This window comes from Hippoglossus hippoglossus, chromosome 21, assembly GCF_009819705.1.
Source record: "Hippoglossus hippoglossus isolate fHipHip1 chromosome 21, fHipHip1.pri, whole genome shotgun sequence".
Taxonomy (NCBI): Eukaryota; Metazoa; Chordata; class Actinopteri; order Pleuronectiformes; family Pleuronectidae; genus Hippoglossus; species Hippoglossus hippoglossus.
This window is the reverse complement of record NC_047171.1, coordinates 9,629,044-9,653,631: the sequence shown is the minus strand read 5'-3', so window position 1 is coordinate 9,653,631 and position 24,588 is coordinate 9,629,044. Positions and strand designations below refer to the sequence as shown.

The following is a 24,588-nucleotide window of genomic DNA, read 5'->3' as shown; positions in this document are numbered from 1 at the left end:
CTCTGTTATCAAACTGCTGATCTGATTTGCTGTGACTTACAACAGCTATTTCTACAGATTCAAATTACTTTGGACAAAGCCCTTTTTGGTTTACATCAAGATTCCAAATTAATAATGAGAATAATCTGACCTGAAGAGATTCAACCATCTAAACTGTGAGTTTTGCTCAGACCTCGCCACTACTGGGTGCCAACTGTCTTTCGGATTTGCATGTTTTACCTGGTTTAATCCACACAGTTATGGTTATACTGTACATTTACATGTCTGCACTTGCCTTACTAGTTTTAAAGTAATTCGTGTTGACTTCTTACGGGTGCCTGGGTGGTAAAGCGTTTTGAAGCAGCGACCATAAACCACGTCACCTGTCTGTGCCTTGCTCGGGACTTTGCATGTCGTTCCCCATCTTTCTCTTTACTGTCGACTCCATGATAAAGGCATTAAATGCTTGAAGTTAAAATCATGCAGTGCACTGTCAAATTTATAACTTTTTATGTAAACATTATGACTAAAAAAACAAGGCCCTCAAATTATATACGCAAACATTTCCACCTATTCTTCGCTGATTACAATGTAATGTACCCACTCTTCACATCCTGATTCTTTTGCAAATCTACTTACATTCAAGTAGATGCCAGGTGAGCCTCTAATTAGGTAAAACAGAGAAATTATAAGAACTTCTTACCGGCAGTTATTGCAGGAGCACCAGTGAGCTCCCCATTGAAGCCATTCTCTCTGGCTGAGTAGGAGGATGTGGCCAAGTGGGCGCCACCAGCCTGGCAGGTCCTGAACGCTGAGGAAGGGTAGCCATTGGCTCCGTGAGTGCCAGCGGGCTCCTGTCCTCTTGATGGGTCCCACTGGGGGGCACCGTCTTCTGGCTGTCGACTGTCTGCCATGCTAGTGCTAGCTAGCAGCAGGGGAGGGTGGGCGAGGGATGGGGTCTCTCCTTCTGGCTAAGAGCTGGGAAGAAGAGACGGAGGGAGGAGAGAAGGCGAGGCACGATCAGAACCGGGCTTGTTAGTGTTATTCACTGTAATGTTTGCAATGGTACACAGAGGAGACTGAATACTTTGCAGACCAGAGGAGACTCCAGGACACGCAGCATCAATCACATTCACGAATCTTTTTTTGTCAGTCAGTCAGTCAGTCTGCTGCACCTCCACTCAGCTTCCCTGTCAACAACTCTGAAAGCACATCTGTGCTTGTGTGAAGGTGGATGTGAGAAATACTGCCCTTGGATGTAGGCAGGCAGGTGACAGCCATTGGATGAAATTCTATTGATTTGCGAGTGTAATGACTCATACAGCCAGTGGCCAAGGTAGAAATCACAACTGGGTAAAAAAAATGAACAGCAGACCTCGGATTGCATGACTCAGGGTTGTGGGGATGGTAGGTAGGCTCTGATCAATCTGGCAAGATCCAGTCTGATGATAGACAAATAGTTTGAACTAGATAGACATTGTGACATATTGTGCAATTTAAATTGGCATTAAGTCATGTGATTTCTGTGCATCATCATTTTTTCACTGAATCTGTTTCAATTGCACTTTCACCATTTCTCAAAAAACAAACTTTTTCGACTTTCTAACACTCAGGTTTTTTTAATGTGCAAATTGAAAATGTTCAAGCTGCTGAATGGAAACACACCTGCTGTCGGGATAACATGTGTATGAAAACCCATTCTGAGTTTAATGACTGATCAGAAACATGTGGAGAGGAGCTCAAACACCAGCAAGAGGGATACACTATTGATCAGCCCACATGATGGAGGAAGGAAAGGCAGCAAGATTCAATGATTTCTTGAACTGTGCAGATGGTGGGGGATGGAGATTAATGGGTTTAATGTAGCCTTGACATCAATACACAGGGTGTGTATGTTTGGTCCTTAACTCAGTCTGTATGCTGTGAATAATTGAGTTAGCCGGATGAGTCTATTGGCCATTTTGATTATGTTTTATTGCAAATTGTTGTATGTACTTCCTCTTTCTTCCTATTGACAGGGATATCAACACATGATTATAATTCGTGGTTGTTTCAGTCATACTATAACAACATCAGTATTGGCCTTCAAACTCCCAAATGAATGTGGACTTGGTTTGAAAGGGCAGAACAAGAGATAAACAAAGGGTTGAATGGGAAAAAGACAATCGTGAGCCCACATGCAAACACTATTTAAAGGAAATACTCTGAAAGGGATTTAATTTTTACGAGAGGGTTGTGGCAGTTTGTACTCCAAGCATGAGCCAAGCAGCCTATGTAGCTGTGCGTAAGGGTATGTGTGAGAGAGCAATTTGTCATTTAGCTCTGCAGTCCACAGAGACCCAGAGACTAAAAGGAAGTCTGCTGGAGAAAACTGGAGTCAATAACTGCAGCCTATAAGACCGAGGTAGTGCTACAGTGAGCACTAGTCACTGCATACCCACCCAATATACATTCAATATACTGTTCACACTCTGCACACAAAGAACAGAACAGAATAGAATTCAAATAAAGACTAGAATAGGGATTAACCAACCAGGTGCACCTTTGTATGTGGAGTGTGGAGTAAATATGTGGAAAGATTGAAAACTATATCCAAATAATAGATAATAAGAAAGTAAGGCTTTCCTTTAGCATAGTTATTGTTAAAATAAGCAAATAACCCACCTTCTCACCTATGGACAATTTAAAGTCTCCAATTAATCTAACCTCAATCTGCATGTCTTTGGACTGTGAGAAGTAGCTGAAGTATACCTGGAGGAAACCCACCAGACACAGGGTAAACATGAAGACTCCAAACAGAAAGACTGCACGCAAACCACAAACCTTCTTTGTACACAAACTAGTACAAATGTTATTAAACTGGTGACACCAATCCTAAACATTTCATTAGTTTTATAGGTTCTTGGTGATGGACCAAAGCAATAAAAAAAATGCGACAAAAATCAAAGGAATAGAAAAGCACAGGATGGAGCACAGAGCATTTAACACAGAGAAGAAACAAAATAGAACTGTAAAGAAAATGTGATGGCTGGTCGCAGCCTAAATGGATCAAAGTGCAGAGTCAATGAAGCTTTGCATGACTTGGCTTTGAAGGGAACATCAGTGTGAATGAAGTCTGTACAGAGACTCCGCAGCACAGCCTCCTTACCAAATACTCTTTCAGTCTCCATCCCAAAAAACCACAGCAGTATATTTTAGACCGTCCCTTCGCTGTCACTGTCTCTTCTGTTTCTTGTTCACCAACTGAGCCCCTGCTCCACGAAGAACACTCTCGATATTAAAAGTCATAAAATAGAGGAATGAGCCTGCTGTCCTGATGCTGCGTCTCAGTGCTCCCTGTCTGATGATGAAGGTCACTTAAACCTCTGTGGCTGATATCCAGACCGAACAACACCATGCTGAGTGGTGGGCAGGCTCTGGGTGACAGTGGTGGTGAAGGAGGAGGGAAGACATTGTTGCCTGGCTTACTGGAGGCCTGTCGAGCTGTTCAGTGTATAGTCTGCCTGTTTGTGAATAAGGGTGTGTTGTGTAAATGAAACAGCACCACCTGCTGGGCCAAAGCATGAAACAATAAATTGGGACTATTACAAATCATTATACACAGTCCATGCTGGGTCTTGAGATTAGGGAGGCATTAGAAAACATTATCATGTGAAACGGCACCTCTATCATCAGCATAAAACATAATCTGGCGACGCAATGCAGTACTGTGTCTCATCCCTGCTCATTAAGATGCATTGTATTTGGCCTATTTCTCACCATACACTGCGGTGTACAGTATGATGTGGAAAATCTAGGGTATCATTAACAGTGAGTAGCAAGGAGACAGGTGCAGAGAGTTAACAAGAGAGAACAGGGGGGAGTAATAAGAAGAATCTACTCAAGGTTAATTAAGTAAGAAAATGATGGAGAAAAGTGGAATACAGACAATTGTGGATCACAATATATATTGCCCAGATGATATACTGTCCTCCAGGCATCATGTCCAGTGGGAAGTGACTGTGTGAGCTGGTGATATGACAGAGTTAGACATCAGGCACCTCAGTAGACAGCAGGTCAGCTGCACTTGGCATAAAGCCTGTGGCTCTTTGCCAGAGGGATACTAAGTCTCTCCCTGCACCATGCACAGAATGGAACTGAATATAGAGCAGACCACAGGACAACTGGACACTTACAATCGTAACATGTACTCTGTTCATCCTCAAGATGAAACATCAGGATCACATTTTTAGGATTTAACTCAGGCCAACCTCTTTACACCAAGTACTTTAAAATGCAATAGAACGATTGTTAAAACTCAGCAGTTTATAATGCATCTCTTTACTAGGAAAACATCTACATCGTACAATCATCAAATGAACCAATCGTGTGGCAGCAGTGCACTGCCAGACGGACTGATTGTTTCTGAAACTGCTGATCACCTGGGATTTTTATGTACAGCATTCTCTGGAGTTTTTACTCAGAATGGTGCAAAACAGAAAAACATCCAGTGAGCAGCAGTTTTATGGACACAGATGTCTTGTCAAGGAGAGAGGTCAGAGGAGAATGGCTGGACTGGTTGAAGCTGACAGAAAGGCTACAGTAACTCAGAAAACCACTCTTGACAACTCTATTAGGCAGGAAAACATCTCAGAAACTAAACAAACTACTTGTCGAACAGGTGCATTAGCAACAACAACGAGGTTCCACTCCTGTCAGCCAGACAACAGAAATCTAAGGCTCAGACTCACCAACACTTGGCAGATAAAGACCAGAAACATGCAGCCTGGTCCGCCGAATGTGGATTTCTGCTGAGGCTGCAGATGGTAGAGTTCGAGTTTGGCACCAACAGCTTACACCCAACCTGCCTTGTGTCAACAGTCCCGGCTGCTGGTGCTGGTGTAATCGTGCAGGGAATGTTTTCTTGGCAAAATTTGGATCCTTAAAACCAATCAATCATCGTTTGCATGAAACAATCTATCTGAGTATTGTTGCCAAAAGCAAAAGTTGTCCCCAAACTAGTTTCATGAACACAACAATGAGTGAACTTCAGTGGCCTCCCCAGTCACACCATCTGAATCTAGCAGAACACATCTGGGATGTGGTAGAACAGGAGACTGGCAGCTTGAATGTGAATGTGTGACAGATCTACAAAGATTATGCAATGCTATCATGTCAACATCAAGGAGAATCTCAAGTGAATGTTTCCGACCTCTTGTAGAATCCATTCTACAAGGAGCTGAGGCTCTTTTGAGAGCAAAGGGAGTGTTAGTATCATGAGTGTAATATCAAAGCTGGTTTCTGGGAGCTATGTTTTACTGGTACTTAAATTTTCTTTGGTAAATAAATGAGTAAAACAGAAGTTGACCTTTTCTGAACACTGTTGACTGAAACAGTGGATCTTCAAAGATATAACTGTACAAATTGAAATGGTATTACTGCATATTGTAATATTCTACATAATAGTCAATGCATTCTGAGAGATAGTCTTAAAAATATCATGGTAAGAACATAAGTGCATAGCAACACAATATGACAGTATGGATAATAGTGGTATAAGAAACTAAAACGTTTCAGCAAAAGTCTATGAAACAAAGCTCCAGACGTGACATCAGGTGCTGGCTCTATACTTTAGTAGCTTAATGTGCATGAATAAATTGGGCTTTATTTTGGGGTATTGTTAGTATAACGAAATAATAATAATAATACATCTGATGTCAATATAATGTGTTTTTCAAGCAGTGCAACAGAGCTGTATTAAAAAACAATTAATTCAGAATTCAAGAAGAACTTATCTGTATGATATATTTATACTTGTTCTTAATATTGAATGATTCTGATGTATGTTTTTCCCACCAGGCTATTTGCAGGGTTTTCAACAGGAGCCAATCAAACTGGTTGCTAGGCAACATGTCCAGTATGTATGTATGAACCCAAACTGTGATTATAGCTTCATATTTGAAGTTACAGTGCATCTTAATCATTCATATTTATATCATAATGTCAATCCAAGTATCCCCAATTTTTCCATGTACTCTGGCATGTACTGCAGCATGAAACTGAAGTGTTATGAAAGTGTTACAAGTACACAGAAGGATGAGTATTCACGTTCAATATCCAAATTTCTCTGAACCTTTCAGCTACTGTAGCTCAAACTAACTGCGGCATCTTTTCCAAGGAAATTATTTGTGACAAGATACATGTTTCACTGTTAATGTGACGTGATGAAATGTATTCCAGCAAAAGAATGTTGCATGTTTTTCGTTGTATCAAAGATTTGAGTCAACCAACCAGATATATTACTTGAGAAGTGTTTTTTGTATCAGAAAACCTGAAAATCATGCTGCTGTAGGGGGCACTTTTCCACACTGTGTCCTCAGAATAGATCACTCAGGGTACTTCTCCCTCCACTCTCTCTGATTTAAAACTGGAAATAGGTCATTTGGTGAAAGAGATGAACAGACCAGGGGAGAGCTGGAGCTAATCCCAGCTGACACTTGGCGAGAGGCGTGATATTGCCTGGACAGGTCACCAGCATATCGCAGGGCTGACATACAAAGACAAACAACAACACATTCACACCTACAAGCAGTTTAGAGTCTCCACTTAACCCAAGCTGCATGTATTTGGACTGTGGGAGGAAGCCAGAGTAAAAAAACAACTCATATGCACACTCCACACAAAAGAGCCCTGGCTGGTCAAACCCCTTCTTTCTGTGAGGTGACAGTGTTAACCACTGCACCGCCCCACTATTAAATAAGACAAAGACAAAAGGAGATTTTTGCAATGTTCTTTTTCTAACCAGAGAAGGAAATTAGGAAAAACACCATGATGGTTTCCAGCAACTCCCCTCTTCATATTCAACCCACACATTTGTATTGTATGCTGCCCAGTACAATCAGAGAATTGCATCCACTGAGCTGCAGTACTATAAAAATGATCAGTTCAGTGCCTTCACAGTAATTAACAAGGGAGGGAAAACTGTAACCTTCAATTATTCTAACTGTAGTTTCCCAGTGAGGCACAATCTATACAAAATGACTGAAACTAATGCACTCGTCAGTCATCATGTTGCAAGAAAACCTTAGTGAAGTGGAACCAGCATTGCTTCAGCTAGGCCACTGTCAAGGACGAGTGCTTGCTGAAATTAATAAAAATTCAAAGGTTAAAATTTATTTGACCATAAAAGCCAGATTTAAAGTTTCAATGACATTAATAATTTCTTTATATTAATGTATCATTATCAATCAATAATCCTGTTGTAATAAGTGCATTGGTTGTAACACATGCAGAATAAGAGAAACTGGGGTGTTTGGTTAGTTTACATGGATTTAAATCTGGCTGTCTTTTCTGTTTATTGTGTTGTAGGATTACTATTTTATTACTAAATTTTTATATCAAGGGTTTTTATATGGTAACAAAAATTATCTTCGCTCATGAAATTATCAAGCAGGAGCTTTCAGTTATTGGCAGATTGAAGGCTATAATACAAGCTACTCCTGCAGATCATTCTCGCACTATAAAAATAGCAATTAGCAAAGCAAAATTCTAAAGACAACCTCTTAGAGTAATTAAATGTTTTCTGTAGATGGACCTGCAAGCGGTAAATATTGTAGTATTTCTCATTTGCTTCAATAAAAAGATGAAGCAAGACTGATAAACTGTGAATGCATCAGCCACAAAACTTGGGCCCGGCCGAAGTAATCAGCAAGATAATTAAGAACTCCATTTGTCATTTCCATGGCTCTTATCAGCTTCTTCACATCATTTTATCTGATTTCTAAGCCTCCTTTCACCTATGAATTATCCTCCCACCTGTTATTGCTTCTTCCCTCTTCACCTTCCTCCACCTCCTCCCATCACTGTTCATCTTCCTACTCACTCCTCCTCCTCCACCACCTCTCAACACGCTTCATCTCTCCCCTCACTCTGCTCTCCCTCTCTCCTCATCTCCCTCCTACGATCTGAGCGCTTTCACGAGCCACCATACCACAGTGCTTGTGTGCGCGCGCGCGCGTGTGTGTGTGTGTGTGTGTGTGTGTGTGTGTGTGTGTGTGTGTGTGTGTGTGTGTGTGTGTGTGTGTGTGTGTGTGTGTGTGTGAGTCACACAGATGCTGCATTGCAGGGCTCTCCTTTCAGGGTCGTTTCAATGCAGAAGCCTGAGAGCAGGAGTGGAGCTCTGGGATGCAAGATTGGATTCTTCTGAGCATTTGTGTGTGTGTGTGTGTGTGTGTGTGTGTGTGTGTGTGTGTGTGTGTGTGTGTGTGTGTGTGTGTGTGTGTGTGTGTGTGTGTGTGTGTGTGTGTGTGTGTGTGTATGTGTGTGTGTGTGTGTGTTGTGTTGGGTGTGTGTGTTCATACATGTCTAAATAAATGTCTCATGCAGATATATGTCAAGCAGATATTTGAGAGTAGGGATATATGTATGCATGCCTAAGTGAGTCTGGAATTTTTCTTATTAAGTCTATTTACTCACTTGCCAAGAGTTGAATGAGAAGATAAGTACCACTCTCATGCATAAAGGTTAAATATACATCTGAAGTCAGCAGCTAGCTGGCTTAGCTTAGCATAAAGACTGGAAACACAACTAAACAACTCACCATCTTTAGGGGATAATAATGTGCCCTTCTTTGGCAAGGACCATAAACCTTCTGAAGGCTCAGCTGGTTGCCTGGAAACAGCTCCTGGCCAAAAATAATCTGCCACGTAACCCCAAGTAAAACAGGTAATTGTCAACTTAACATTTTGGATTTTGCATGAACAATGCTATGCTTAAACAAATTAAGCATAGCATAATTAACTTTAGTGGTGTTAGTAGAAGTAGTACTAGTAGATAAGTACTTAGATTTGTTATGACAAAGCCAGACTAGTCGTTTCCGTGTTAATGCTAAGCTTAAGATAACAAAGGTTTATGAGTCATTCTCTTTGTGAATAATTCTTCACATTATGTTGGACTGAATTATCTTTTTTTATTCCTCGTCACTATCCTTTCTGAAAACCTGAAATGAAACTCACCTCATGCCTGCTTCGAGACGTTGTTATAAGAAGACCTGATTAGAGAAGCTTACAGTGTCAAGGTCTATGGTAAATGCAGCTTCAATACCCACTTATGATTATTTAACATGAAAGGAAAAAGATGCTGAACAGTAGCATAAAAAAATGCCTCTTAGAAGCGTCATTTCAGGAATTATGGTATTAGAGTAGAGCCACTTCAGTCCGGAGCATCCCTCCTCAACGATACTGATTTGAGCTTGTCAACATTTTTTTTATCTTTATGTTACATTTTTCGTTTGTATCTTTTTTATTTCTACACTAACTTCGGCCACTAGGGGTCTCTCTAAAACAATAATACATTAGGTAACGTATTAAAATTGTATTCACGTTAGAAGTGTGTTTTTCCTTAGTTACATGTCACTGAAGATATATCAGAGTCGGGCAAAGCCCCGAATAAAGTGGATATGACGCAATTAAAAGGCGAACAAAATGAAACGTCCAATTACCGTGAACAAAATTGTGGATTTATGGGTTTGAACATTGTTGGAAACATTTTGGATAATGTCAGTACACTAGTCAACACAATATATGTCATAGTAGACATTTTAATGGAGAATTATTAAATATATCTTTAAGGCTACTGGGTTCTCACTAAATATGGACTTTTGTTACAATGAGTAATTCTCTTTTTCATATCTTTTGGAATCAATCAGCAACCACTGGATGACTTTTTTATGTTAGTTATACATGATGAATGCAAATCAGACCATGGCACAAACCAGAGACAATCAAATTGCTTCTTAGTAAAACTTGAATTAGTTGTTTTAGTTGAAAGTTTCCCAATATGTTTCACTTTTTAACACATTTTGACCATTATGTGTTTCTGTCCAGACTATTACATCCTGATATTGTCTCGCCTTGAAAACTTGATTGCTCGTGATTTGCATGAAAATAATAGGAGGGAGAACAACCTCCTGACCCTCATATATACATGCATAAATAGCTAATGGCAGACGCACATTAAAAAATATCAACTCTAACCCACCATCCACTACCTGGAACTCTGTCTTTGTACGAATGCAGAAAACAAAGAGAAGCCATGAAAGCACGACTGCGATTCAGTGGGCCTTGGTGCTGATTGTCTCACTAAAGCAGCTCTTCTCTTCCCACTCAATACCCACTTCCCACTCACAGCTCCTAGCAGCCTGCACTCACATGTACATCCACCCACACAGCTTTTTCATTTGTGAAGGTACTTTCAGTCGCTCTGTCTCTAAAATGTTTCTTTTTCTCTTTCTGACAGGTATTCACCATGTCTCAAATGTTAAGGATAAATGAATGTGGTTCTGAAAAGGTTTCAGTGCTGATCCTGTATGGGGTTTTAGCGTCATTCAATCAGGCATGGTGAGGCGCCGCAGCAATAATGGTGCACAATAATGCTTTACCTCTCATCATCATATTGCTAACAATATTATAGCATAAGAGCAGAAACATGGTCTGGGCTACATGAGTGTATTTTAGCTTTAGATTATTGTATTTTAGCCTAAAATGTCACATTCATGTGAAGGTTATAGTTGTAATATTTAAGGGGTATAGCTAGGTTATAGGTAAACAGGAGGGTAAAACCAAAAGTGTTGGTGCATGTGCTTCAGGTTAATCTCTGAAAACAAAGGTAATGATACTGCACACTGAGGCTGAAATTAAGTATATTCAATATTTTAGTTTAAATGGTAATGAATGCAATTGAGGAGAGAGATAATGCTCACATATAACACCTACATGAAAAGTGACAAACAAGTCTTAGTCAGCTAGTGCAGAGACGTGAGAGGTGTAATGGGAAGTAACAAGAGCTTGTGCAAAGGAAGATGGGGCAGGATGTCTTTTTGCAGGAAGATAATCATTTCTTACAAGATCCGGGGGCTAAATTGTTGCACAGACAAATTTAGTTTGTGATTTTGCAATCTTAGAAAACAGCAACCTCATTTGGCAACAGATCAGGCATCCTTACCTGGTCAGTTGTTCTAGGACTTGAGAAGGTGACACAAGCTGCCCTCTCTCCAAATCTCACAGGGTTGGTGTCAGGATTTTTAGAAGATTACTGAAAGTCAAGTGGGGCCAGGATCACAGCTGCACCTGTTAATTATGAAAAAGAACATCAGTATAAATATATAATATAATATATATATTTGTTTTATTTCTCAATACCATATTAGCAAAGATCTTCTTTTCTGGGGGACAACAGAAAGAAAGAAAGATAGCTGGAGCACATAATGCAATAATGTCAACAGATTTTGGCAATATTTGGTAAGAGAAAAGGGGACCAAACCAAACTGGTTAATTCCAGCTATGTTTCTTTTAGCTATTCCACACAGCAGAGGCACGAAAGATGAAAGATTACATACAGATCTCTGTCCGAGCTTTAAAGACCATAAAAATACACCAGGGAATAGGTACAGGATTAATGATCGTGGGTTGCATTAAAAACTTATTTTGGAGCTGTTGTATAAGACTGCATATGTTCCAGTAAGGTGCATATAACAAACTGGCAATTATAAACAGTATAAACACATATCATCTGTTGTGGAGATAATTTGCATATAAACTCCAACTGTTTAACACAATAATTTGTTCGTTGTTTAGTGATGTGGTGAAATAGTTCATACTTGATTAAAAAGATGGACATAAACAAATGAACAAATATCATAGAAAAACCTGAACATAATGTATTTAAATGAAAAAATTTAGTTGACTAAGCACCTTAGTATATACTTATACACTAACTGAGTAACGTCATGAATACTCTGTATTCTCTCTACTACATCCACTAATAATTCACCTTTGGATACAGGGACCATCAGAAAAAAGGCATTTGATTTTCTGAAAAATGAGCTCAGATCAAGGATATTAAAAGAATCTACCTATTGATAACAGACCTATTAATAATATAAAACATTTTACCTGCAGGTTCAAAATTACTGAAAAGCTGCAGGCTAACAGCAATTGTCATGTTTTATTGACAGTGTTAAACTTAATGAAGGGGCCAGAGCCTATACAGCAAAACTGATATTACAATCTGTTAAAAAAAAAGAAGCTGTTACTGTATCTATCCTACTTCTGCTTTTATCATTAATCACTACAATTGCCAGTATAAACAAAGACATTTGTAGAGGATCAAACTCTGTAAAAGCACATATGCATACTTTGCAGTAGATACATTACTGCCACAATCATGAAATAACCAGCATATTCCACTTCTGCCCCGTCCTGCAACAGAAGTATGGACAGCACCTTAATAATTATAAATTTACTCATACACAGTTTAATACAACTTTAAGAGCAGAGTGCTGATGAGGTCTGCAGCTTTTCTGAAAGATCAGAGTGAGTGAGTCAGCAGCACCACAAGCCTTTTCTTTACCATATAACAAAAAAGTGAGTATGCTCTTACGTCATACTGAATAAAAGGGGAGTTGGGAGTTGTGGAGGTGAGAAGAATGAAAAATGCTTGCACACCTGGGATGCTAATATATTTATCTAAAAGCAAATGCAGCAGTTGGCTGATAATCACACTGAATTGCGATTTCAGTTAATGTATTCCATCTCAAAATCTATTTCAATCACTGAAAAAATGGAAAAGTCGGTAAAATAAAGGTCTGCAGGGCTCCAGAGTGCACATGCAACCAAGTGCAACAAAAAAATGTCCCTGGTCGCACCGGTGCGCCAAACATGTAACTGGTCTGTCACTGTATTCCAGTGAGTCGTGTCGCTTCCTCATCTCATCTCCTCTGTGGAGTTTACACAGGCCCCGAGCTGGCCCTGCCCCCACTCACTCACACATTGACACACGGCCAGTGAAGCAGGGAGGAGAGGCGGTGAACGAGACGGTATATGTCGAACAGTGGCGACAAAAAGTGTGAATACAGGGTTTCCATGAAGGAATTGCATTTTATGTATTTAGGATATTTTCTATATTTGTATTTCTCATTTACATGTCAGAATGGAAATCCTGACTGTGTTGCATGTGGCTGGTAGGTGGTGTCTTCAATCTTCTCCTCTGTTTAGAGATGGTTTCTCTGACATAGATGGCTTCCTTCACTCCTCTTTCAAACCATTTGTCTTCCCAGTCTTGACTTTCCCCCCCAGGAAGTTTCAATACAATTCACACCTTAGGACACATAACCCACAGAGGGTGGATGGGTCAAAGACCCACAACGTCTCCCAATGAAACCAACAGCCGGACGGGTCCAACCTCTCAGGTAACCTCAACGACTCCTAACGACCTTAGTTAAATACCAGAGACTACCAGCGGTCAGTCATGACTGACGAAGCCTCTTGGATGAGAGGTGAAACGTCTTAAAGAAACCCAACCAAGTCCAGTTGACCTGTTTTTAGCAGTTGGATATACCATGACCTGGATGAGTGAGAATCTCCACAAGACTTAACTCCTTCCATTGAGGTAACATACTTAATACAGAACAGAAAGAGCAGAGGGCCTGTAGCCAACGCAGCCAAACCCTCAGAGCTTTGACACCAACAATGTTTAGAAAAGCAGAAGAGACATTTTTATTTCTTGCCTCAGCTTAGCAGTAGTCGAGGGTCACAAGTGAGTCATACATCAGACAAGGACCTTGAAAATGCCTGTAAATATTTGTGTGAGTAAACACACAGGTTGGTTTGTACATGGCACATTACATCAAGAGACATCTCACCTCAGGCAGACGGTGCAGCGCTGCAGCTTATTATGAAATCTTATGGCTCTCAGGGGTGCTAACACTCATTGTCTCTTTTAAAACCCCTTCTGGTCCTCTTTCAGGAGGAATAGATTTTTTAAGGAAAAATAAAACAAATCATTTTTATAGGGCTATAAACACACGTGGCATCAAAGGACCATACAAATAAATCATTCAGATATTATTGTTCAGCTAAAAAAAGCTACTAACAAATCTGTAAAGATGCTAAATTAAAGGAAATGTTTGAAGTAAAATGACTCATAATAAATAAGAACAATCTTTGGTGGATGCCTTGAGTAGATACAAACTTGAACTGTGGGGACTCAGGTCAACAGCAGAAGAAACCAGTAGCAGGTCTGGTGAAGCTCTGGAGCCGTGGCCAGTCTCTGGCAAACACACTCACCAATTAGTCCAGTATGTTATTACAGCCTATGCAAGGCTTCATGGATCTAAGTTCTACCATGTGTTTAGACCACCAGGGCTGTCATGTAGAGTAGATCTGTAGCTGCCAAGAACCTTCTGTGAGAGAAGTGTCCAAGAAGTGGATCATCAAAACAGAAAACTGATCAACTTGACTGTATTGTGTCTTTTTTTCGGAATAATTGCAGATATATCTAATAAACCATTAAAATTTATTTTATCAAAAATAAGTAATCATAATCAGGTCAAAGAGTTCAAATACAGTAAATGTGCTGATTCCTCAAGTCCTTGGAAAAGTTTGGAGCTTTAGATTATGCAGTAACACAGTAAAATGGATTCATGGAAGCTTTGATTCTGAATCATATGGTTATGTAAAGCTTACATTATGAATGAGTGTGTGCTCTGCAAGCTGAAGTCTTTACATCTGCACAGCAACATGACTCACTGTATTGACTCTCGTATTGAATAGAGTTTAAACTACATTGAAGACAAACCCCACATTTTTGTAATAAATACCCCCCCAAAAAAGCTCAAAAGACTGTTGTAACCAGTGAGAACTTTAAAGTTCTCTTGAAGATAAAAAAGGAAACGACCAGAGAGGAAATCTTGAGTCACCTCAAAGCACAGAGGGCAAGTTTTTACCCCACAAGTAATTACTGCATGGGTGGAACTTAATGTTCAACAGACAGTAATCCACCCATTAACTTCATACAGCTCCTTAGCATGTCCATGTGGCAACGTTCAGGAAAGATATAGTATATGAAATTGATACCTAAAATGCTAAATCTGGGCTATTCAATGGGATTTTCAGAGTTTAAGCTGGACAAAGTGATATGCCTCTCATTTATCATTACTGGGTGCTCTGATCTACTGTGTGTGTGTGTGTGTGTGTGTGTGTGTGTGTGTGTGTGTGTGTGTGTGTGTGTGTGTGTGTGTGTGTGTGTGTGTGTGTGTGTGTGTGTGTGTGTGTGTGTGTGTGTGTGTGTGTGTGTGTGTGAAGGCTCATACGCTCTTCATTAAAGAAAGATGACAGCATCAAAAAACTGTCACATGCATTGACTTCTTGAGATCATTAAGTTTTATTTGCAAAAGATTTGGAGACAATCACATAGGTCACAATTCCATTTTTGGAATCCCAGTTTCAAATTTATACACCACCTGCTTTACACAAATTGGCATTTTTGGCTGTGGTATTGACCCACACAATCCCCCCATGTAACAGTTTATGGTTTATATAAAATGTAGTTAATGAAATAGATGAAATAACTGATTTAATTATAGTAAAGAATTAGTTGATTGTAAGTATATAGGCCAAACTCACTCAGGCTTCTTTAAGTACTATTTATCTTTAATTTAGTCCATCTAACTTGGACAATGCAATCAAACAATGAAGCCTTTCAATGATTTCCATCCATTAAGCAGAATCGTCTGCAATTAAAACACATTTTTCAACCTATACATTTTTTTACATTTTAATTTCCACTGTTCTCATTACTCAGTCTTAAAGACACATGGGTGGAATAAGATTATTAAGAGGAAAAGAAAGTGGAGGTGAAAAAGCTCTCGAGCTATTCATGTCTTAAAATAACCAACATCCATTAAAAGACTGAATATACTGAGTTCAACAGTTGTTTAACTGGCGTGTATCCAATGAAACTATGAGCCAAACTACCACTGATCTTTATCCAGTCTAAAAATTTAACATTTTCGTGAAAAAACATGTTGCGTCTCATTCTATTTTGAAAGTGTTGTTTCTGAAGGCCATACCAAAAAACCTGAATGAGGTAAAAATACAAATCCAGAATGAGAATGCACTTATGCAAGTATATTTTATAAGAACCCTAGTAAATATGTATGAGCACGATTGACAACAGAAGAAGGAGAGAGAAAGACAAAGTGAGCAAAGGACATTGAATTGCAGTCGGGAGCTCGGAGAGGTGGAAATGAAACAAGAGAGAGGGATGAAAAGAGATGCAGAGAGAGAGGTGGACAAGCAGAGAGAGAGAGAGAGTCAAATCTGAGGAGTGTAGGATGTTTTATAAGTTCCCTAATTACTGTAGGAATACTCTGCATTAAATTATTTTATGTAATTTCTTATGTCTGAGTAATATTTTGAGTCCTCATATATACATTAAAAGAATATAACATGATCCATTAAGTGAACTAATGGAATTTAGTTAGATTTTTAATAATTCAATATTTGTTGATAGTATCTCTTACTGTGTACTGAGGAGTTTTTTTATCACTAAAAGTACCCACAGACCTGCCCTCCTCTATAAAACAAATGGACCTGGACACATGATAACGTTTGCTCATTTTGTTTTTCTGATTACTTAAGACCTAGTATTCAGTGATAAAACAGCGTTGGCTGCCTTTCTGGTTCAGCCACCACCATGTGTGATGGAGGAGTGAGGATGAGAAGCTAAACAAACAGGAGAAGGTGAATCAGACCTGCTGGGAAATGCCACTAACATTTTCCTTCACAAAGACAGCAGGGGAGAGAGAGACAGGGAGGCTTGCACGTTTTCCCCACCGGATACTTAGATTGTGTTTGCATGTACACATTGTTGTCAGATACTGACCAGCAGTGCCTTTCGAGGCAATAGTAAATACCTGTGTGTTCAAAAGAGTTGGTGGGAGTGGAAAGATAGAATAAAAACATCTGAAATATCAGTACTGATTGTTGAATTGAGTATTTTGAGAGAAAGTAGAATAAAACACTTACAGTGAATAGCTGTCACGTGCAGTCAGTTAGGACCAAATAAAAAATATATGTTAAGTGATGAGGAAGCTGCTCAGAACAGGGGTTCCCAGCCTTATTGGTACAGAGGACTGTTTTAGTATTGACAGTTGTGTTGTTGGGTGGACAGTGCGGGTATGTGAGGGATGGTGTGGTACATCACAACTGAATTAATTAAAGTCAAACCTTGGTTTATTATACAACACACATTAGGTCTTTTATCTCTCCTATCATCTTTGAGGAAACTCAAGCTCTCAATGTGTATTTTCTAAATTCATGTTAGTTGTGTTGTTACAGCAACAGGAACACAGCACATTACAGTAGATGCAGGAGCAGTTCTGTGGGTGATGACAGACTGATGGCCGATGATTAAGTACTTTATCCGACATCCATTATCTTTTTGTTGTGGGTGTGACAGGAAGCGATGAACAAAGATGTTGCACAGACAGGCTATGCCATGTTCCGAGTAATTACTCTGCACAACCTGAAGTTATGTAATTATTGTTATTCTTCTTTAGTGACTAATTGAAACAGCAGACATAGCCCACATTCCTTTTTAAAAAGGTACAATGCACATCGGTGCAAACTGGATGAATTTCCAGTATTTTTCATATCAGAATATCTCTGCAATGCTGCCAGGCTGTTCAATGAGTCTGGATAACAAAATACTTTGACGTGTAATTTACATTTTGGAGCATAATATTTTTTTAAATTGTAGAAGAAAGCTACATATTAGCTTCACACCTACCTTGTTTGGTTCAGGCGTTCAGACCTTTCAGTTTAGTTCGAACCAGAATAACAGGTGTGAAAAGGGCCTCAGACCAAATTTAGTCCAAACAAAAGAGGCGATCTCGGCCTGCATCAAACTGAACCATGTTTTTGGTTATTTGCAGTGTGAAAACACTTTAGATAGTTCAGACTTTGGGACCAATTGTAGGAAGTTGAGACAGCAATAAACTATAGAAAATGAAAACAAAGCTGAAGCAGCTAGCAGGATTGCTTGCATTGTTTTTACCTCCAAAGATACAGTACTTTTAAATGCCAATGGTGCATTCGAACTAGTGAGAGTACTGCACCTGATGTTAGTGATGCTAGTATGATGAAATTAACGTTTCATACATTTTCTCAAATAAAAATGAAAGATCATCCCTGCAGAACTGACAACACCCCGATGTCAGCTGCACGCCCGTCTACAAACCAGTCAATGTCAAGTATGGGTGGACACAACATACAGTAGATGATGACGACACATATGTCAAACAAAACTATTTAGTAAGCTCCCTAAATTTCAATGAGAAACCAAAACTAACTGGGTCAAATGTTTACAAGACATTAACCTTTGTTCAAGCTTTCAGATGTGAAAGTGCTCTTAATAGCCAAGAGATCTATTATAATCAACATACAGGGTACTATATATCAAGATCTAATTAAATCAAGTGCTAATGCATCAGCATTGCATTGCATCACCTACAGAGCCAGCAGACAAAGACCAATAAGCTTCTCAGCTCTGGGGAGACATTTTTATGTCTCTTAGGCTTCAGCATTTGTCTTGCACCATTTCATGCTGGACAGATGAACTGCAACCAGCTTGTGTGAGCTTATGACCTGGAAGAAGAGGTTAATGGTTTTATATGGGGGGCATCTGATGACAGCCATGTGGCTCAGCAAACCATAGCAGCATAAAGGGTTCCATAGATTTGTTGGATAGGCTTCACCAGCAGCCCTTTCACATCACAGGGAGCTGTTTGTTGCAGTATTAAGAATAGATTAATTAGTTTTTTTTTAAATACTTATTTAACCCTTTAAGACCTGAGGTACCCAGGCATTCAGAAACCTTCAGAAAGTTTATTCTAAGATTAAATGTATTTTTCATTTAGGCTTTTATAAGAACTCATTGATTTTCAGTTGGTAACTGGACATGACTGGAAATAAGAATATGTTTAACATTTGTCCATCTACATTTTTCATTCCCGGAATGTAAATTGTAGCCAATCACTATGCATGTCATTTGTCAATGATTACATCATATAACGTGAGCGTTCATCTCTTCCGATTCTACTGAAAGTAGAGACATCGAACCGGTTCTTAAATGGTGAAACATGCATACGCTGCATACAGCGGGTTAAATCACTTTTTAACATATACGATTATTAGATATTTATGACTATCACATATCAAGAGAAATACATTTTAACAGAAGCAAATTACCTCCTGACACTGACATTAAAAGCAACTAGTAGCCATGAAGATTTTAACAATTACAAGGGAATTAATGATTGTTTGATGTTTCAAAGTATTAAATATATGAGATGAAGTCAGTAAACCGCACATTATCAGCCAAAACTGACAGTTTGTGCTGCTTTTGTCCAAAGGAATGACAAAGCAAAATACATGAGGTCCCCATCCATCTCTGGATGGGGTGCCAGACGATTTGTAGGTCACCCTTTAGATTTGTCTCTTCCAGTTGGCAGAGAAGTGACAAGACCTGACACCAGAAATTAATTTGAACAAACGTAGTGAATCGTTAGTGTCCCAGTCAGTGGGAACAATGTGCCCTTCCACTATGCACCTCAACCATGACACAGACTGTCTGGGAGTGTCTAGACATGACCACACAAAACAAAGCATACCCTTGTTTTGACACATGTAAACTCAACATATAAACCATCATATCATGCACTGTATTAATGCATGACACAAAGCCACATTTTGCTTTGGCTCTTGTATTCTTGGTAAAATACACACAATGAATCAGCAATTCCATACACACCGTCTTTTTTCTGCTTCTATCCTACAGTGAAATTGGAATAGTGTCAACTCAAAAGCGGCACAGTGACGCAGCATCTTTGCAGCAGCACCCAAAGGCATATGCAGTGAAGAGAGGGAGAGACAAAGGGGTGTGTGAGCGTGGCAAAACAGAGAGAGAGAGAGAGAGAGAGAGAGAGAGAGAGAGAGAGAGAGAGAGAGAGAGAGAGAGAGAGAGAGAGCGAGAGAGAGAGAGAGAGGCTGAGCTACACACCTGACTAGATGGGGTGTTGTCTTCTGTGTCTTCGAAGAAAGGATAACATCCGAGACCTGAGAGGGTGGGAGAGGATAAGGGGAAAGAACAGTAATGAGGGGGAGAGAGAAGAGGGAGAGGGGGAGAGAGAGAGAGAGAGAGATTAGAATTGGCTGCCAGTAGTTTGGGAGAGCAGTGGCAGGTGGCACCTCGGTTAACACACACAAACACACACATCCTCAGTCCATCTTATGGACAGGTGGAAAGGAAGGGAGGTGGAGGTGATAAAGTACTGGTTATAAAAGAAGTGGTTGAGAAGGGAGAGTGTGACTGATACTGGTATCCAATCACCTGTGAATCTACAGAAAGCGATAAAGCGACAGCAAGGGGGAACGTGTGTGCGCCTTATTTAATGCCACATGTACAGCGTTCATTTGACAGCAGCCACAAAGACACAGACATATCTCTGCATCTGTTCTCTTCTCCTCTCTCTTGCTCTCTCACACACACACACACACACACACACACACACACACACACACACACACACACACACACACACACACACACACACACACACACACACACACACACACACACACACACACACACACACTGTGGAAATACTCATGAAAGGGTAAACCCGACCATGGGGCTCCATTTATCAGATGCACAGTCGCACACGAGAGCTGACTAACTGGCTTTAGTCCAACACCCACAGTCTGAAAATACTGATAAATGCACCCATTGTGGGCCACTGAGGGTATCTCAGCATGAGGGCAATGGGTTCATGATATGAATTACACTGAACCAGCGGCAGAGAAAATAAATCATCAATGTCAAAGAACTTGGGCGACATTACATTTCTAATAACGATCAATTTGGGTACAGGTTTGACATTTTCTAATTGTTGGACCAGGATAAACAATCAGGGGTCATTTATTAATTCATACAAAGGTTTCCTAGATCTTAGTCGCACAAGCAACAAGGTCAGCAAATGAAGACAGAAGTCCTTCTACATCTTCATTCCTTAATCCTGGTAGTTCTGGATGATGCCAACACTCTTGGATGAGACATGAAGTCCCAACGAATACAATACATTCAAAGATCTAGGGCTGCCCCCTAGATGTCAATGATTTGAATCATTCAGTTGAGAATCCCCAAGTAGAATCATGTGTTGTCAGTGTCCAGCTGTGACGCTGATAACAGCACAGCATGATATGCATTTATACAGACCTCTTCGCCCTAAAACAGTCAACAGTAGTAGACTAGACAGGGCAATCCAGAGCAGTGCCCCCTAATTTTTTATCACAGCTCTGATGCTCTCATCGTCACTGGAACATGTTAGTAAAGTCGGCAAAACTAAACCTTGAGCTAGACCTACTTCTGCCCACCGCCCCTGACAAGTCAGGTGGCAGCGCTGTCAGGAGACACATATGTGAGATGTTCTGTGGGTTAGGATTGATAAATGTCATGAAATATTATGAGATGACGAAAGACACTTAAACGCAAGTCTTATAGATAAACCAGAAACTTGGATGTGTGTGATTTTACTGTAAATTAACTTAGTGTGAAAAAAGCTGCTCTGCTGGTGAATATAAGGTGTATGTTTAAATACCTTATAGATTTTCTGTCATAAGTTTTACTTTGCATATTCACCCTACAGTCCTTTCAGAGAACTCATCACCTTCTTGTGAGCAGTGAGGACGCTTGCAATCAAAATTCTTCAAGTAATTACACAAAGCTTGTGACCATGGGCATAATAAACATTTTGAGCTCTTGTTATTGCAGCCATTACACATAAGTGGCAGTGGGTTGGAAACTCAGCTCATAGGAACTACCAGAACGCATTTTCTTCAACACTGATTTATTGTTGGATAGCAACAGCTCATCTAAATAATGTGTTTGTACAATAAAATACAGAAGAGTGTAAACCTGCAATATGTGGAGATGCATTACCCATTCAGAAAATGGATCCTCCAGACATCTGCTGCGATAATCTGTTAATGAGTGCAACTAAACAGGAAAGGGGCGGTGTACTACAGGTCTACAGCCCCAAAATGTGCTTGACATAGAACAAGATCAGTGTTCATGTTCTTTGTAATGACTGCACATAAAAGAATGGCTGAACGACTAACTGTATAAAGCCTGGTAGGTTGTATTCCTGCACCTCCTGAGGAAAACCTCCTCTTTTGCACACAGCACATCCAGGAGGCTTCATAAATGAAATACAAATGCACCGTGCCAACAATGTAACATGCAAGAGGTATCAAGATAAAATAACAAAGTTTATTTCATGAAAAACAGACTCATATTAACGCAAAGCAAAGGAAATCTGTGCCCAGTGTACCCTGTCATAACCTAAACGAGTCCATTTCAATGATTATTCTTTCCTCGTGGCTGCAATGCAACAACAAGTGGAGACCAGTAAAAACCAAAATGATTCATGTGACATTCATTTCAATCAGAAAAGGACAGGAACGCAGGGTCACTCAATTTTTGCAACAGTGCAGCCCGACACAGCAACAATGTTCATTTGTGAATCTAATTCCAGGGAGAAGTCTTTGCGTCGTAATGTGTAGGTAATAATATTGTTTAACTTCCTTGACTTGACATAAGCAGGAGGGAGACATGACATCTTCTTTATGTACCCGTGTATGTAATGCAAACTTCTCAACACAATTAGTCAATTAGACAGTCAAGCAGCCAATCAGTCAGTCAGGGATTCTTTCAGTGTATGAGTTTCATCTAACTGAATCTGAACAGATTCTATCCAGGGACAAAACAGTTACTGGGGCTTGACACCATTATCTCACAGTCTGAATCTCCAAGATCATTTGAAAGGTCTTGAAATCAGTCACTTGTAGACAGACTTGATTTGCTGAACTCTTTCCTCTCATTGGGAAATGGCTCAAACAAGCACATTTTCTCATGGTTGGATCTCTATGCTGTAAAGCTCTATACAATAAAGGCTTAATTGTATTCAATGCCTCGCTGTTGTAGGTATTTCCAACACCCCATTCTCTTCTAGAGACAAAACAAACATCTATACTACCAGCTAATATGTGGGAGGCAGCTCCTCTTGTTATCTACGATGCTACTTTACAGCTCCCTCCTGATGAATGGGAACTTAACACCTCCTCAGAGACCTCAGCAGGCTGTCCTGCTCAGCTTCCTTCTGCCGTCTTATTCATGAGAATTCTTCTTCATCTGATCAAATGGTGTTTGACAGAGAAACTGCATTCCACACAACAAACCTCATAATTAACCCTTAAACCTGGTCGTGGTGTCAGAAAAATGACCAGTGCTACATGAAAAGTTTAAATTGTCAGCAGGGAGTCCTGATTTTTCTTGTTTTATGTCATTTTGTTGTCATTACTTTGACATTTAGTCATTGTCCTGCTGCAGCCAACGTCTACTGAGCTATAGCTGACAATTTCCCCCTCAACAATGCCCCCCTTCACAGTACAGTAATAGTTCTCTTGTTTACCTCATATATGAGCTGCATGTTCCTCCCAAACAATTGAAACCCAGCGTTTATGGAGTGTCAAGGTGCTCTCTGGTAAACATACAGTGATTAACATCTCATGTATAATCCATGAGTGACTTCTGGCCTCTGTTAGTCTGACAGTGCTTTAAAGTGTGCATGCGTAGAAACAACAGCATCAGCAATTGAATTTTTTATAGCAATTTTTGAGTTCAGTCTGCTTCAATATAAATGAACTTCCCCCTGATCAGCCTAAAATCATAAATGAATGCATCGTGGTCTCACTTGCTATTTTGAAACTGTTATCTAATTACCTTGTACTATGACACCACATTGCCTGCTGTGTCACAATGTGGGCCACAATGACAGTTGTCTTCCTGTCTCTGTGTTGTTTAGTAGCTTCTTCTGCTGCCAGACTCAGATTTATTAATTTCTAAATTAAATGAGATATTTTTTAGGGGTGTGCTGGGATTATGATTTAACTCAATGTATAAATATAAAATGGAAATGCCATTTTAGATTACTCAGAGATTAAATAAATTATGTTATCCCAAGAACATAGGTATTGAGCACTGTGGTATGTTTGGGTGCATTGCAAGGGACTACATCTTTTATTAAATGCAGAGGGGGTCTGTTGCTGTACATGTTTCACTTATTCCACTGATTCTGCCCTTTCAGAGATCGTTCAGCCGCGAAATAACTATAATTCACCATCAAGCCAAAGCCCAGAGAGACACACACAGTCTGTGACAAAGGAAATTAGGAATCAGGGATTAAAATCAGCAACTGAAACAGTGAAACACTAACTGCCAAAGTCAGCTTGACTTTTTGGTCTTAGTGACTTGATGACAGGTTTTCAACCTGGAGGAAACAGTGCAGCATATTCGCACAAACAATTTAAATATATTTGTGTAACTTGAGTAAGTGCATAAAAAACTGAATCTGAATTAAGTTCCAAACTAATACAATGAATTAAATTCCATTATTTAAGTTAAGCCATATAAAGGAAAATTTGAATGATTCATATTCAGTTAATAGTGATACACATAATTCTGCCCATAATTCTGACTCATAAAATTGTGTTTTACTTAGGACAGTTTTATTCACTGAAAAGGAAACATGGAATTAAATGCTGATGTGATGAGATTAGATTTAAGTAACTTAAATAAAAAAAAAACACTGACAGAAGACAGACGGACATAAAAACCTGAACCAGTTTGTTTGCATCTGCAAAATCCCTGAAATGAGACTCAGAAATCGAATTA

At 39.6% G+C, this 24,588-nt stretch overlaps 1 protein-coding gene across 7 annotated transcripts in view; it reads right to left on the bottom strand.

Moving 5' to 3' along the window:
* The window catches only part of map2 (microtubule-associated protein 2), a 73,162-nt gene that overhangs the window by 30,424 nt on the left and 18,150 nt on the right, over nucleotides 1-24,588 (bottom strand). For all 7 annotated transcript variants that reach the window (XR_004612525.1, XM_034574446.1, XM_034574448.1 and 4 more), the window contains exons 2-4: nucleotides 19,858-19,913; nucleotides 10,960-11,084; nucleotides 683-950 (exon numbers count right to left, since the gene is read on the bottom strand). Coding sequence is in view for 6 of the 7 variants with exons in the window: in XM_034574446.1 (XP_034430337.1) it covers nucleotides 683-893 (211 nt within the window). In the remaining variant the exon portion in view is untranslated. The remainder of the gene's footprint in view (nucleotides 1-682; nucleotides 951-10,959; nucleotides 11,085-19,857; nucleotides 19,914-24,588) is intronic.